General features: G+C 42.3%; 3 protein-coding genes across 3 annotated transcripts; 2 read left to right on the forward strand and 1 right to left on the reverse strand.

Annotated features, from left to right (window-relative positions):
• Positions 1 to 868: 868 nt before the first annotated feature.
• Positions 869 to 2,293, reverse strand: LOC127768492 (uncharacterized). The gene is made up of 3 exons (XM_052294078.1): positions 1,951 to 2,293; positions 1,393 to 1,873; positions 869 to 1,269 (listed from the first exon to the last, which is right to left on the reverse strand). The coding sequence occupies exons 1-3, from the start codon at positions 2,190 to 2,192 to the stop codon at positions 1,099 to 1,101; spliced, it is 894 nt and encodes a 297-aa protein (XP_052150038.1). The 5' UTR covers positions 2,193 to 2,293; the 3' UTR covers positions 869 to 1,098.
• Positions 2,294 to 3,278: 985 nt separating this feature from the next.
• LOC127768215 (non-specific lipid-transfer protein 1-like) lies at positions 3,279 to 4,044 on the forward strand. The gene is made up of 2 exons (XM_052293749.1): positions 3,279 to 3,712; positions 3,807 to 4,044. Exons 1-2 carry the CDS (start codon positions 3,348 to 3,350, stop codon positions 3,814 to 3,816), a joined length of 375 nt encoding a protein of 124 aa, XP_052149709.1. The 5' UTR covers positions 3,279 to 3,347; the 3' UTR covers positions 3,817 to 4,044.
• A 5,987-nt stretch (positions 4,045 to 10,031) lies between these two features.
• On the forward strand, positions 10,032 to 14,466 carry LOC127767471 (calcium-dependent protein kinase 8). The gene is made up of 8 exons (XM_052292823.1): positions 10,032 to 10,961; positions 11,541 to 11,664; positions 11,884 to 12,027; positions 12,114 to 12,266; positions 12,620 to 12,735; positions 12,900 to 13,067; positions 13,161 to 13,391; positions 13,876 to 14,466. Exons 1-8 carry the CDS (start codon positions 10,431 to 10,433, stop codon positions 14,023 to 14,025), a joined length of 1,617 nt encoding a protein of 538 aa, XP_052148783.1. The 5' UTR covers positions 10,032 to 10,430; the 3' UTR covers positions 14,026 to 14,466.
• Positions 14,467 to 14,992: the final 526 nt, after the last annotated feature.

Below are 14,992 nucleotides of genomic sequence, written 5' to 3' on the forward strand. Positions count from 1 at the left end.
TTTTCTTAATTGTATTTCTATATGGACTCTATACTCTACTTCTAATATTCCTTATTTTTAGTTCCAAATTTATATTATTTCCTAATTTTATTCCTATATGAACTCTATACTCTACTTTTCATATTCCTTATTTTTAAGTCCGAATTTCTGTTATTTCCTAATTGTATTTCTATATGGACTCTATACTCTACTTCTAATATTCCTTATTTTTAATTCAGAATTTCAGTTATTTCCTAATTGTATTTCTATATGGACTCTAGTCTCCTCTTCTAATATTCCTTATTTTTTAATTCCGAATTTTAGTTATTTCCTAATTGTATTTCTATATGGACTCTAGTCTCCTCTTCTAATATTTCTTATTTTTAATTCCGAATTTCAACTATTTCCTAATTGTATTTCTATATGGACTCTAGTCTCCTCTTCTAATATTTCTTATTTTTTAATTCCGAATTTCAGGTATTTCTAAATTGTATTTCTATATGGACTTTGTTTTTTCTTTTTCTCCGATTAATGCGAGAATTTCTAGGCCATGAGAGCGAACGTGGAGGCTCTTTTTTCTATTCCTTTAATAATATATAATAGATTCAGGAAACTATTCAGGTTACATGTTATCTAAATGATTATAGAAAATTAACAAGATAGATTAATATGCGATAAATCACATGCTCTACAAGTTGTAATGAAAAATAAGAAAAAAAAATCAAGGATCCTGAAATTTTCAGGGTTGCAGAGATTCGTGTCAATAGATCAATAGAGAGGATTCAGAAAAATTTCATGCAGATTTTCGCATAGCCAGAATGGGCTAATGCAAAGATGGCCCAGGAGAACTAGGGCTGATCGATGCTATATTCATAATGGATTTGGAATTTATTCGGGCCTTAAAGCACACACAAGCTTCTACTAATGTCAGTCCGATTAGTAGCATTTAGCCAATTCAAAAACAGCAGAGCACCCTTTACAAGCGACTGAAGATGCGTTGCTTCAGCTCAGAGTCGTGTCTCCAACTACTGTAAGATCTCAATTGAATGCTCTAAAACTAACCAACAATTTCGTGCGCCTCGATCAAATTGAGTCAAATATTGCAGAAATTTAAACTATCTACAGCTTGAATCGCAGCCTGAAATTCCGCAGCAGCTTCCTCAGGCAACTCCTCGCCTTCGTCTCGCGGCACTTGGCTCCTCCACCGCCGCCGTCGCCGGAGAAGATTGCTCGGAGCCGGCCCAGATGCCGCGGGCTCCTCCCCTCGTACGCCGCCACCTCCGGATTCTCCTGAAACCGCCAAAAACAAACGATCGACGTAAGAACAGCTAATCGATCGATCTCGATCGGCGCATGATCACCGCCCGAGAAGAAGACATTGGGATTCGGAAGGATGCAGCAATGGCGGCGCACCAGTATGTAGTTCTTCCAGTCGGCCTGCTTGGCGACGACCACGCGGCGGCGGGGGTCGTAGCTGAACCGGGGATGGTTCTTGATCCGGCTCGCCGCCTCGAACTCCCGCCGGAACTCGCCCAGCCGCCGCTGGAGCTCCTCCACGGGGAAGCCGGACCCGGTGGCGGCGTTCAACTCGGCGCGGATGGATGACCAATCCTCGCCGGTGAGCTCGCCCACGTTCCTCGCGCCGCCGCCGCCCGTGTGGGTGTGGCGCAGCAGCAGGTCGAGGAACTTGGCGTCGTGCTGGCTCGTCCACGCGTCCACCTGCAGCCGCGACAGGATCTTGCGGAGCGCGCGCCGCGACACCGGCTTCCTCTTGATCGCCTTCTCCTCCTCGTCGTCGGCGGTGACATGGACATGCAACTGCTGCTGCTGATGCATTTCTTGCTTCGTCGTCGCCGTCTCCGGCTGCATCAACCGCACATTATGCATCTCCTTCCTGCCATAGATCGATCGATCAGTTCATCAAAACAAAATCGTAACAATATATATGCTCGTTGTGAAATTTGCGCGTACTGATAGGCGTCGGTGGCGAGGCGGAGGCTGAGGAAGACGAGGGAGTCGTGCCGCACGCCGTACTCGGCGAGCGTGCGGTGGTCGTCGTCGAGGCACCGGCCGGCGAAGAACAGCCGCTGCATGGCCACCGCGATGCGCTCCCGGGCCATGACCATGCCCTTCACCTGCGCCACCGTCGTCGTGGCGCCATCCACGTCGAGCGCCACCCGGTCCCCGCGCAGCGTGCGCACCATGATCCTCATCGCCCCGACAGCACACCGAGCCCTCAGCTCAGGCGACAGGTCTCATCCGCTGCCAGCAATGCGTGCGGAGAAGATAGCGAGGAAGACGTAGAAGAGGTTATTAACTTGATATGAGAAAAATAATGGAGATCTAGCGCGAAGAAGAAGGGATTGGCTGGCATGGAGGCATGGCATGCATGCACGATGGCAACGAGAGCGAGAGGGAATAAAGCGGTTTGGATCGATGATGATGACGACCTTGGGCGCCAACGTGAAGGAAAGTATTTTCTTCTTCGGAGCGCTGACCTGTGTACACCCACCTGTTCATGCAGTTCAGGCGTTGGAAGAGCTAGGCCGAGACAGCTAATGGGCTGGTTGTTGGTAATGTCAGAACCTGGCCTGGCCTGTGCAACCTACAAATCAGTAAAAGCTGATGGAAAGAACAAAAAGTTTTAATCAGCTTCCAACAATTCGTATGGTTAAGATGGTCTTTTTAACACTTCATGAAAGAATGTTAATGAAAACCTAATTATGATGGTATTTATGGAACAGAGACGATTGTATAATGACATTTTTAGGAATATAGGTTCTTCGATGGCATTTTTTGAATTTGGATGTTTATCGGTGGTATTTTTTGGATTTTCTCATGTGATAAAGTTGTGCTTTTGAGCTTTTGACTCTCAAATTATTCTCTAGGTTGTACAACTATAGATTCACAGACTACGGAAAGGAATTTAGAATGTTTAAAAGAGTGGGAGATCCTTCAAAAGGGGCATGTGGACTAGTATAGTTGTTGGAGATAAAAATGCAGAGGACAAAAATTGTGGCGAGGGACATTATGATTTGATATTCCCTTTTGGATATACGGATTGAATGCAACAGAAAGATCAAGTGAACTGAATGCACAATCACATGGACCTCGCAGGCGACGCATGGCGTTTAGCCGCTCGCCATCCGGTCGATTCAATACGCGCCTGCAGAGTTGTTCAGCTTGCTCGAAATGGCGACGAGCATGGTAAAGTCGCAGGAAAGCATTCAGGCGCATCACCAACCTCCTTGACCTCCCCCACCTACAAAAATGGCCGCCATTGCCAACCTCGAGCTCAGCACTCACTCACACACACACACACACGCAACGCGCTTGTTCAATCTATCGGCCGTCACCGCGAACGCACGATGGCGAGCGCTCGTCGCAGCCGCGGCGTGGCGGCGGTGGGGATCGCGGTGTTTGTGGCTGTCGTGGTGGTGGCGGCGGGCGCCGGGGGCGCGGCGGCGGTGTCGTGCGGCGACGCGGTGAGCGCGCTGGCGCCGTGCGGGCCGTTCCTGCTGGGCGGCGCGGCGCGGCCGGGCGATCGGTGCTGCGGCGGCGCGAGGGCGCTGCGCGGGATGGCGGGCACGGCGGAGGCGCGGCGCGCGCTGTGCAGGTGCCTGGAGCAGTCCGGGCCGTCGTTCGGCGTGCTCCCCGACCGCGCGCGGCGCCTCCCGGCGCTCTGCAAGCTCGGACTCGCCATCCCCGTCGGCGCCGCCACCGACTGCAGCAAGTAATAATTAAAAAAAAGTTGATTAGATTGGTCTCATGGCGCATTAGTTTGCATTTGCTGAATTGTTTGTTCATCTCGGTTCGATCCATTGCAGGATATCCTAAGTGGCAGCGGCGGCGACGACGACGCCGCTACATGGCGTGAGTTCGTCGCGATCGGTGCATGATCGAACATGCATGGTGTTGACGCGGGAGAAGAGTGATTTGGCTTTTGCGCATGGTGTAATCTGATCTGATCTAATCCGTGCATGAATAAGTACTAGACATGCTTGTAATAACTCATGAGCTAAATATCACTCAGATGAGATCTCAGATTTGAGATTTTCTTAGCCACTGTTTAACTGTTACAGAGTTACTCCTACATACATAACATCCACTGAGCAGAGCTGATGCAAGTTTGGATCGCAAACTTGGGCCTTCATGGGCCGCTCGAACATTTCACGGTTGGATCATCAATGCGCGGGCCAGATAGCAATTTATGTGATCATTTTGCACATCTTGGAGATAAACTGGTTCAGATATTTCATCTAGAACAGCGAATGAGAATCGATAGCAACCACCATATATATAGGTCATCATCAGGAATTCAGGACAAGACAAAGCCAAAGCCAAGGAGGCGCATCAGCAGTGGAAATTTCTTGGTTTGTTCTCTTCAGAGGTCAGAGATCTGACCTCACCTGAGACTCCTGTGACTCTGAGCTAGTATATCGTCTTCTTCTAGAGTGAACAGTTCATGAACCAATGGATGCATGCATGCATCAGCATCTTAATTTGTATAGTTTCACCGTCCTGTGGTCTAGAAGATTGAAAATGCAGCTAGCATGTTTGTATTCCTGCGCCCTTCAATTTTCTCCTGGGAGAAGAATATGCAACCTGCACGCCGGTTTCAGTTTGCCGTCAGAGAATATAATGGTGACACAGCCAACAAAAAAAAAAAGAAAAGAAAGAAAAACTGGTTTCAATGCTAGTAGAGTGGGTACAATAGCAGACTATTAGCCAACTATAAATATATTTTAATGAGATAAAAGATGAGAGAGAAGAGCAGCGGGCTGCAACACGGACTCCAAAACGCAATGTGTGTATAACAGGTGAGACCATATATTAATAGTATAGTAAGCAACTATTGTATGAATTGGCTATTAGATCGGCTATAGATGAATTGGAGCTAGTAGTGGGCTGTACTATTAAACTTGCTCGTAGCACAAAAGAGGGAAAAAAGATTCTTATGAATTTTATGCAATGTGTCTTATGATTTATGGTAGAACCCAATTTTTTTTAAAAAAATAAAAGGAGGGATTAGGAGATTAAAATTCCGACCCCCTTCACCTGTTTTTTTCCTTCACTACTTCAGTGCATGTTTCTCTCTCAGCCACATCCACACATCTCTCTTCTCATTCTCATGCATTCACAACGAACCTAACATGGGCACACATGCTGAACTAATCGATTGATTGTTCAGAACAGTCCTTTTCATTTTCCATGTTCATTCTCTGAAATCTCAACATGTTTCTGCTAACGAAGTGCAAACAGTTTATGAGCCATTTGGTACATGCAGCACCACCATGTTTCGGTTTAGAAGATTGAAATGCAGCATGCTGGTATGCCGGTTTCAGTTTTGCCGTCAAAAGATAGAACGGTGACACCTCCAAGAAAAATATAAAATGGAAGTTCCAGTTTTAGCTGCTAGGTACTTCTCTTTCCGATCGGCACCTCTTCTTTTGGGGGGATAATTTGATCGATAACCACCTTAGAAACAAAAGTTCAGTCCTTTTCCCTTGTTCATTCTCGGAGATCTCAACATTTTCTTTCCAATCAAGCATAATTAGGATTACCATGCATGCGTGCAAACATTCATTTCTGAAGCCGAAGCCGGAGAGTAGAGCTGTGGTCATATCCAAAGGGGGTCGGAGTTTTGAACTCCGATCCCCTTCGACCTCTTTCTTTCTCACGCTCCTGTGATCTAGAAGCTTAAAATGCAGCATGTTGGTAATGCCTGCGCCTGTGCTTTACTGCTTTTCTTCTGAAAGAGGAATATATGCATCAGTTTTCAGTTTGCCGACAGAAAACAGAACAATGACACCGCCAACAAAAGGAAAAGCAATAGTTTCAGACTTTTAAGTGCTAGTAGAAAGGATAAAAGGAACATTTGTATGAATTTTATATAACATTCTTATGATTTATTTATTCCTTTATGGCAGTAGAACCCAGCATACAAAAAAGAAAAAGTAAACTTCAGAGAGGGGTTCGGAGAGTTAAATTTCGGTGCATGTCTCTCGCTCAGCCACACCCACACACCTCTCTCTGTGTCTTCTCCTTTGTCGTGCATGCTTTGATGCACACACGGTGAACTACTCGATCGATCAACAGTTGAGCTTCAGGACCTTAAGAAGAAAAATGCAGTCCTTGATTCGCTGAAATGTCAACATTTTTCTGCCGACGAAGCGTAAAAAAACATGCAATGCTTGCGAGGCAAACATCGTTTTTCTGAAGGCGAAGACAGAGAGCAGCCGAGCCGTTGTCAGATGCAGAAGGGGTCGGAAATTAAAACTGCGACCCCTTTGATTTCGTTTTTGCTCGCTTTCTGCTCAATCTGCATGGTTATCTTATTCTCCACAAGGTTTAGGATGTAAGTGGCGTCGAAGCTGCTGTGTTACTTGGGTGGCAAGCTTGATAACGATAACATATGTAGGCTGTTGTGTCGTCTCAAATGGCAAGCTTGGCCGATGCCTTGTGTCGGGCTCCGTCGTGGTAGCTTAGGATAGGTTAGCTGTTGGTGTGATGTTGTAGTTGTGGTTTTTACTCAGTTTTCCCTAATTAACTGAGCACTGTAAGATTTGATCTCGTTTTCTCTTTAAAATAGGATATCTTCTTCTTAATATAAAACATCGGCAACGGCCTGACCGTTCGAAAAAAAAAGACGTAAGTGGCATATCTAGAATTTTCAAAATGGGTGATCCAACTTATATGTTTTTTTAAATATTCTAAATATAAGTATAAATTGTTCAAATTTACATCTTAATATACTAATAAGGGAGTTATTTTTTCCAAAAAAAATCTTTTCACATATGTATATATGTATTGGGCTAATGCTTTTTTGGGTGGTCCCAATACCACCTCTAGATTCGCCTCGTAAGGTTGAGATCGTCTATATGCTCATGCCCGCTCGCCGGCCGGCCACATTTAATTGTTCTTGACCCTCTTTACTTCTTTAGTTGTTGTCAAGCAAATACTAATTAATTAAAGGAAAACGAAGTCCCCTTCTTTTCAACTGAATATCAGAACATATTTATGAATTGTTGTTGTTGTTGTTATTGTTGTTGTTGTTGTTGTTGTTATAATATCGGACGGTGCAAACGAACGAGTTCATTGTTACAAATTTTATTAGTTGTTTTTAGAAAGTGTTCTAAGAATCTTATATACACATAGAAAGGGTTTTGCAAACGTTTAGAAGCTTACAACATAATCCGCAAGATGGAAAGAACAGGGCAAGAGCCAAGAAGGCAAACAATTCCATGAACCCATTGGGTACATGCATCTTCAGCAGCTTGAAAAAGAACATATATTATTTGATCGCCTTAATTTGTTCTTCAATCTTGACATCTTTGTGGTCTAGAATAATTGAAAGTCGCATGCTTTATACCTGCGCCTACTCTTTTCTTCTAGAAGAGGGATACGCAATTGGTTTCAGTTTCCAGTCATAAAATATAATACTCCCTCCGTTTCACAATGTAAGTCATTCTAGTATTTCCCACATTAGATTCATTAACATCAATATGAATGTGGGAAATGCTAGAATGACTTACATTGTGAAATGGAGGAAGTAGCAATAGCACCAAGACAAAGAAAAGAAAAGTGGAAATTTCAGTGGTGACAGAAAAGAAAAAGAAACATTCCATGGATTTTATGCACGTGCTTTTGATTTATGGTAGAACCCAAAAACACATAATTTGATGAATAAATTGATCCTTGAGTAGTACTCTCTTCGTCCAAAAAAAACCTAACCTAGGATTAGGATGATACATAGGCTGAGTTCGGTACTCATGGTTCCCAACTCACTTCCCTCTTTTTCTGCGTGCACGCTTTTCAAATTGCTAAATGGTACGTTTTTTTTAAAAAAAATTTATACGAAAGTTGCTTAAAAAATTATATTGATCTATTTTTGGAAAAAAAGCTAATACTTAATTAATCACGCGCTAATGGACCTTTTTTTGTGCTAAGGGAATGAGTTCCCAACCGAGAGAATCGAACGCAACCATAGTCTAATATAACGAATCTAGTCAGAAGCATGTCCAGATTCATCGTATTATGTCCTATCCCAATCCTAAATTGAGTTTTTTTTGATAGAGTAGGAAGTACACTACTACTAGTAGGGATTGAGATCAGCTGCAGTGGTAACTACGACTGCAACTTAGGACTGCACGTATCTTCAGCCGTTCATTTTGACGATCAACGGTCCAGTTTTGCCACTACAGTTATCAAACTACATAATCATAGTAATATTTTATTTTACAGTACTTTTGCTACAGTGCTCTACCTAATCAGTGCCATCTGATTCAGATCAAACGGTAGCTGCTATGACTGCATAAGTTGCAGTCAGTACTACTACTGCAGCTGATCCAAATCCTACTAGTAGATACTAATTTTACCCTATAAACATTTTAAAGCTGGATAAATTCTTTCTTTTTTCTTGATGAGGACTTGCTACTGAATCTGAAAATTGAAGTTTTGGTCTGAACTCTGAAGGCTTAAAGCCTTAAACCCCACAGTGAACTCTTAGAGTTTTCAAGTCTTCTCATTGTAAGAGTAAACCCTGAACTATTTGATCGCCTTCGTTCTTCAATCTTGACGTCTTGTGGTTGTGGTGTAGAGGATTGAAAGCAGCATGTGTTGATAGGCCTGAGCCTGCACCTCTCTTCTGGAAGAGGGATACGCAATTGGTTTCAGTTTCCTGTCAGAAAAATAGAATAGCAATAGCGCCAACAAAAAAGAAAAGAAAAGAGGTTCCAGTGCTGCTGATAGAAAATAAAAAAGAAACATTCCATGGATTCCATGCACGTGCTTACGATTTATGGTAGATTCCAAAACACAAAAAATATTATGAATAAACTCATCCTTGATCTATACTACTACTCGTACAAACATAAGATGAATACATTCTCTCCTCTTTTTTTCTCTGCGGATTTGCTACTGAACCTGATGAAATTTGAAGTTCTGGACTGGTCTGAACTATGAAGGCTTAAACCCCACAGAAACGGAAAAAAAAAAGAAAATACAGTAATAAACTCTTCAGTTCTCAAGTCTTCTCATTGAAAGAGTAAACCCTGAAGTCTGAACTGAACATGCAATTTCCTTCTAGTTAGCTGATCCTGACAGGTCAAGTCTGAACCGAAGCTTCAGTTTCTATCATCCTCTTCTTCCCCAGGTTGCTGATCCTGTCAAGCAACGCCACGAGCTAGTCAATCAATGGCCAGGGATTAGAATAATCGATGACTAGGTTCCAGTACTGTACCAATCAATTCTCTACTGAATTCCAAATTCTCAATACAGGACGCTTAGGGTGTGTTTAGTTGACGTTAAAATTGGAAGTTTGTTTGAAATTGAAACGATATGATGAAAAGGTTGGAAGTTTGTATGTAGAAAAGTTTTGATGTGATGGAAAAGTTGAAAGTTTGAAGAAAAAATGTAGAACTAAACTCGGCCTAAACTGTAATTTTTTTCTCCATTTGTAATTTATGGGGGTGTCATTGTCCTGCTTACCAAACCAACTTTCCAAGCTGGTGTGTTTTTTTTTTTCTTTGCCGCTTGTCGCCGTCGCATTTGAGCTCCACAAGTCGTCCGTGCGAGGTTTCAAACGTCAAAGTCCTCTTCACATTGTCCTGCATATATCTTTTATATTCCAAGAAATCTAAACTCAATCAAGAACCGAATTTTAAAACCCCTTTATCTTTTTCGGGGAAAGAAAACCTTTAATTCTTTACTTCTAAAACCCTGTTCAGCCCCACCGTTTAGCCTTTACATTACCAACATAAGCTAAACTTTAAAATTAAATTTAAACTTAGAGTTAATTTTAGGTTTTTTCTCATGTTTATTTTTAAGTATTTGCTTTTGTATCACTAAGAACATATAACTTATTATTTAATCGTTAATAAGCTGTTCCGCTAATACCCAAACACTAAAATCAAATTGGCAACTTGGCATGTACTCCTTAAAAAGTAGAAATTGATATTTGTGAAAATTATATAATCTGAAATTATAGTATTATGAGAAATAAGACCGGACACCATACTCCTTAGACAATAACTGTCCAACGGCATCTGCTCTCACTGACTCACTCATCTCTAGAAGAAGCAAACAAACACCAACTACTCCTCCATCTATCTGTACCGGATTATCCTAATCGCGTTTACTAAACTCCGCTAAAATCTCTTGTATTCCCACAAAATTTCCCCAAAATTTTTTACTAAAACTTTTTCCTCAAGATAGAAAAAACTATATATCCTTTTGGTTTGCAAAGGTTTTACTAGGTTATTTGCCCCCCTCTTCTAGAACGCATCCAGAATTCGTGGACTCTGCGACCCAACTCACACGGCGAAGCACACAGAAATTTTTTTCCCAAATCCATTTATTTTCCTCTCTTCTCTCTCTCGAATCGAATCGAATCGCCTCGCCTCCTTTGTTGAATTGAATCCAAGCTCGATTCGCCGCCGCCGCACGCCGCCATGGGCAACTGCTGCGGCACGCCGGCGACGGCGGAGGAGGGCGGGAAGAGGAGGAGGAGGGGGAAGCAGAAGAAGGCGAACCCCTTCACCGTCGCGTACAACCGCGCGCCGTCGTCGGCGGGGGCGGCGGCGGGGAGGCCCGGGCTGATGGTGCTGCGGGACCCGACGGGGCGGGACCTCGGCGCGCGGTACGAGCTCGGCGGCGAGCTGGGGCGCGGCGAGTTCGGGATCACGTACCTGTGCACGGAGGCGGAGACGGGGGACAGGTACGCGTGCAAGTCGATATCGAAGCGGAAGCTGCGGACGCCGGTGGACGTGGAGGACGTGCGGCGCGAGGTGGAGATCATGCGCCACATGCCGTCGCATCCGAACATCGTCAGCCTCCGCGCCGCCTACGAGGACGAGGACAACGTGCACCTCGTCATGGAGCTCTGCGAGGGCGGCGAGCTCTTCGACAGGATCGTCGCGCGGGGCCACTACACCGAGCGCGCCGCCGCCGCCGTCACGCGCACCATCGTCGAGGTGGTTCAGGTGAACGCGTGTCTCCGTGTGGACTGTGGACTGGACAGAGTCCTGTTCTATTTTTTTTTACCTTGTTATTTGCTTAATTAATTTCTAGCATCTATTGTTATGTTCGTAAATAAATTTGGTTCAGATGAGAGAAATTGGTGGTTATGCCTCAAATAGGATAATTGCTACTACTAGCTGTTATGTTCATGAATTGGCCATGATCTGGTCTTTTATGTAGTGAGGAATTAGAAATCATGGTAGCATCCAACTGGGTATCTGGTAAGATTCTGAGCAAAATTTAATTGTTGAATTTGCTAGGGTTCAACAGTCTGTTAAACCTTGGTGCTTGTTAGAGTCACCCATCATTGTTTAGCCAGAGTGATAATGTATTGACAAAGGAGTCCATGTACTAGTGAAGTGCATTTTGTACTGCGAGTATGGTATATTTTGGCAGCAGTTCTATTTGTAAACGTATAATCACGCTGATTCTAGAATGTGTGCTAGCAGTTCTTCATCATGTGCTTTTCATATTAAGTTCTTGCTATATTGGACTTGCTTTTGTGACATCTGACATGTATTGTTGTCCTCTCTACTGAACAGATGTGCCACAGGCATGGTGTCATGCACCGCGACCTTAAACCAGAAAACTTCCTATATGCTAACAAGAAGGATAGTTCTCCTCTGAAGGCAATTGATTTTGGGCTATCTGTGTTCTTCAGGCCTGGTATGCTCTGCAGACTGATGCTCAAGTACATAACTTTAGAATAAATGGAACTGAATCTATTGTACTTGGACAAAACAAGTAGAAGAAGAGCAAATGGGATTGCCCCATTGTACTTTGCTTCAATTCACTGCAAATGGAGCTTACTTCATAGGCACATGCAGCATTCTTTTCAGCAAAACTGAATGCTTGTTGATTTCTAATGATGGATTCAATATGCAGGTGAGCGGTTCACTGAAATTGTAGGCAGTCCATATTACATGGCTCCAGAGGTTTTAAAGCGACACTATGGCCCTGAAGTTGATGTCTGGAGTGCAGGAGTGATACTTTACATACTCCTTTGCGGTGTACCACCATTTTGGGCAGGTGTGTTCTTTCTCTTGACTAGACTGCATGTGTTGCGGGGAAGTTATAGAACACCATTCTTATCATATTATTGTGGTGCCATGCAGAAACCGAGCAGGGAGTAGCGCAGGCAATTATACGCTCTGTGGTAGATTTCAAAAGAGAACCATGGCCCAGGGTATCTGAGCCAGCTAAAGATCTTGTTAAGCGGATGTTGGACCCAAATCCCATGACAAGGCTTACTGCAGAACAAGTACTTGGTAAGCATCGCCAATCACCTGTCCTAACGCGTAGCAGCATACATATATCTCACTCCTACTTTAGTGGAATATATGAAGGATATGTCTGTACTATATATTATCTATGATGTGATTGATGAGTAATGAACTCACATTATTATAAGAAGATTTAAAATTAGCCCAGGGCTATTTATTATTCAGGGACCATCATGCAGGGCTAATCTCAGAAAAGTTCTCCGAAAAATGGCTAGCTGTACCCTTTTTTTTACTGTGTTTTTATCCAGAATGTTTTTTAATGGCACCATGATTAACATTTTTCATGGCTCAGACATTTTTTTCTCATTGTTTTTCTCTGATTTTCGTTGCATGTACAGAACATCCATGGTTACATGATTCTAAAAAGATGCCTGACATTCCTCTTGGTGATGCTGTCCGAGCTAGACTGCAGCAATTTGCTGCGATGAACAAGTTAAAGAAGAAAGCCCTTAAGGTAGCATTTATAATATGTTAGCACCAAAATAGATTATTATTCTTATTGAATAAAAACTTCTACGTAGAGATCACATATAATTTGCTTCCTAAATTCTAAACACGAGATGTGCATAAGGATTTTTCTCCTTTTCTTGTAGTTAGCTTATTTGTGCTTAATTGCAGGTCATTGCTGAGCATTTGTCTGCAGAGGAAGCAGCTGACATAAAGGACATGTTTGATAAAATGGATGTGAGCAAGAATGGCCAGCTGACCTTTGAGGATTTCAAGGCTGGCATACGTAAACTTGGGAATCAGATGCCTGATTCAGATCTTAAGATATTGATGGATGCTGTGAGTTATCATTAAAAATGGTCTAAACTAGAATAAAAAGGACTGGTTCTGGTTCTTGGCGATACATATTGATGTTCGCTCATTGCTTTGCAGGCTGATATTGACAAAAATGGGATCCTGGACTATCAAGAATTTGTTGCTGTGTCTATCCATGTGAGGAAAATAGGCAATGATGAACATATCCAGAAGGCTTTCTCATATTTTGACCAAAATAAGAGTGGTTACATAGAAATTGAAGAGCTTAGAGAGGCCTTGGTTGATGAAATAGATGGTAATGATGAAGACATTATTAATAGCATCATCCGTGATGTAGATACAGACAAGGTCAGCTTAATCTTTCCTTAGCAGGCCATTATATTGCATGACATTGTTCTTGGTATCTATGCAATGACTTCAATTATATAAAAGTTATAAGCCCACAGCTAGTGAAATCTATGAATATCATTTGCTAGAAGCTGAATAGTGCCACATACTTGATTACCTGGTAGCCAGGGTTCAAATGTTTCTACCTTTGGCTGCAAGGCAGGGTTTATTTAATTAAAGGGTTGGCGAATGTTATCATTGACCTATACTATCATATAATAAGTTGTAACCGGATGGACAAGGATAGTCTAATTAGACGACATAAAACAAATGACATAACAAACAAACAACTGGGGTAGGCTTACTGGAGATGATTCTAGTGCAATTGTTAGTTGAAAGTAACATTAGCAAAGTATGACCTGTTCAAATTCCGTGTGATTGAACTTGTCGATATGGTAATCCTAACAACAATGCAATGTTTTCTTTTCATTTATTCTTTTCTCAGGATGGGAAAATAAGCTACGACGAGTTTGCCGTCATGATGAAGGCCGGCACTGACTGGAGGAAGGCATCTAGGCAGTACTCAAGACAAAGGTTCAGTAACCTCAGTCTGAAGCTTCAAAAGGACGGATCCATCAGTGACGACACGCAATAGACTGGACAGAGAAAAAAACTACGCTTACGTTTTTTCTTTGCTGTGTGCTGGCTGTTACATTATTTTTTCACACAGTAACTTAGTGGCTTTGTATAGATAGCATTTGTGGTTTTGTGCTTACCAGCAGCGATTATATTTGTCAGTCAGGCGGCAGATATGTATGTACCCAAAAGAGGGCGGGATGGGGAAGCAGATGGTGCGCTTACAGTTTACTAGACCAGAATTGTTGGTACAATTGTTTGTAGTTTTGTACGTACCATAATACAAGCGGCGTGAAATTCTCAACTCGTTCATCCTGTTGTCATCCAGTGTATCTGAATCTGAAATTCTATGTATCTGAATCTGAACTCTGGAAGTTGTGACCTGCTACGGTAGTAGCTTGCATTGAACCTGTTTGGTTTGATACCAATATATACCAAAACAACAAAATGTCTTAGAAAATTTTGTTTGGTTTGATACCTTACCAGTATATACCAAAACAGGTCTACTAACTCCATTTCAAAATGTAAGAAGTTTTAGGGCTGTACATTGATATTAAGAAAAATTGATTGGATTAAATGAGGGAATATTGTGATTGATTAAGAAAAGGAAATACGTATGGAATTTGAATGATGGAAGTCTATGATTAGTTGATAAAAGAATGTAGATGGAGACGTTTTTATATTTTAAGATAAAATTTAAATGCTAGAAGTTCTTATATTTTAAAATGGAGGGAGTATCAAATTTAATAGGGTATATCAACTACTGGTACAACTATTTAGAACTAATGGGAGCAAAATTTAACACCACTAATGGTATTACTGGGGAAACAATCAGACACCAATCCAAACATCAAGATGGTAGTATGCTGTTTAAGTAATTACTCCCTCCATCTATTTTTGATAGTTATATTTTCAAATCTGAAAAAATTATTTTTGATAGGCATATTTCAATCCAATAAACTATCATCTTAATGAATTTCTCGGAT

This window comes from Oryza glaberrima, chromosome 3, assembly GCF_000147395.1.
Source record: "Oryza glaberrima chromosome 3, OglaRS2, whole genome shotgun sequence".
In the NCBI taxonomy this organism is placed as follows: Eukaryota; Viridiplantae; Streptophyta; class Magnoliopsida; order Poales; family Poaceae; genus Oryza; species Oryza glaberrima.

What these genes read in the sequence shown, in the direction of transcription:
- LOC127768492 (XM_052294078.1), bottom strand. Translation starts at nt 2,192, where the DNA reads ATGAGGATCATGGTGCGCACGCTGCGCGGGGACCGGGTGGCGCTCGAC. An exon ending in CTCGCCACCGACGCCTATCA is followed by an intron (nt 1,874 to 1,950) that starts GTACGCGCAAAT and finishes GATCTATGGCAG; the next exon opens with GAAGGAGATGCATAATGTGC. An exon ending in ACTGGAAGAACTACATACTG is followed by an intron (nt 1,270 to 1,392) that starts GTGCGCCGCCAT and finishes TGGCGGTTTCAG; the next exon opens with GAGAATCCGGAGGTGGCGGC.
- LOC127768215 (XM_052293749.1), top strand. Translation starts at nt 3,348, where the DNA reads ATGGCGAGCGCTCGTCGCAGCCGCGGCGTGGCGGCGGTGGGGATCGCG.
- LOC127767471 (XM_052292823.1), top strand. Translation starts at nt 10,431, where the DNA reads ATGGGCAACTGCTGCGGCACGCCGGCGACGGCGGAGGAGGGCGGGAAG. An exon ending in ATCTGTGTTCTTCAGGCCTG is followed by an intron (nt 11,665 to 11,883) that starts GTATGCTCTGCA and finishes TTCAATATGCAG; the next exon opens with GTGAGCGGTTCACTGAAATT. An exon ending in TTAAGATATTGATGGATGCT is followed by an intron (nt 13,068 to 13,160) that starts GTGAGTTATCAT and finishes ATTGCTTTGCAG; the next exon opens with GCTGATATTGACAAAAATGG.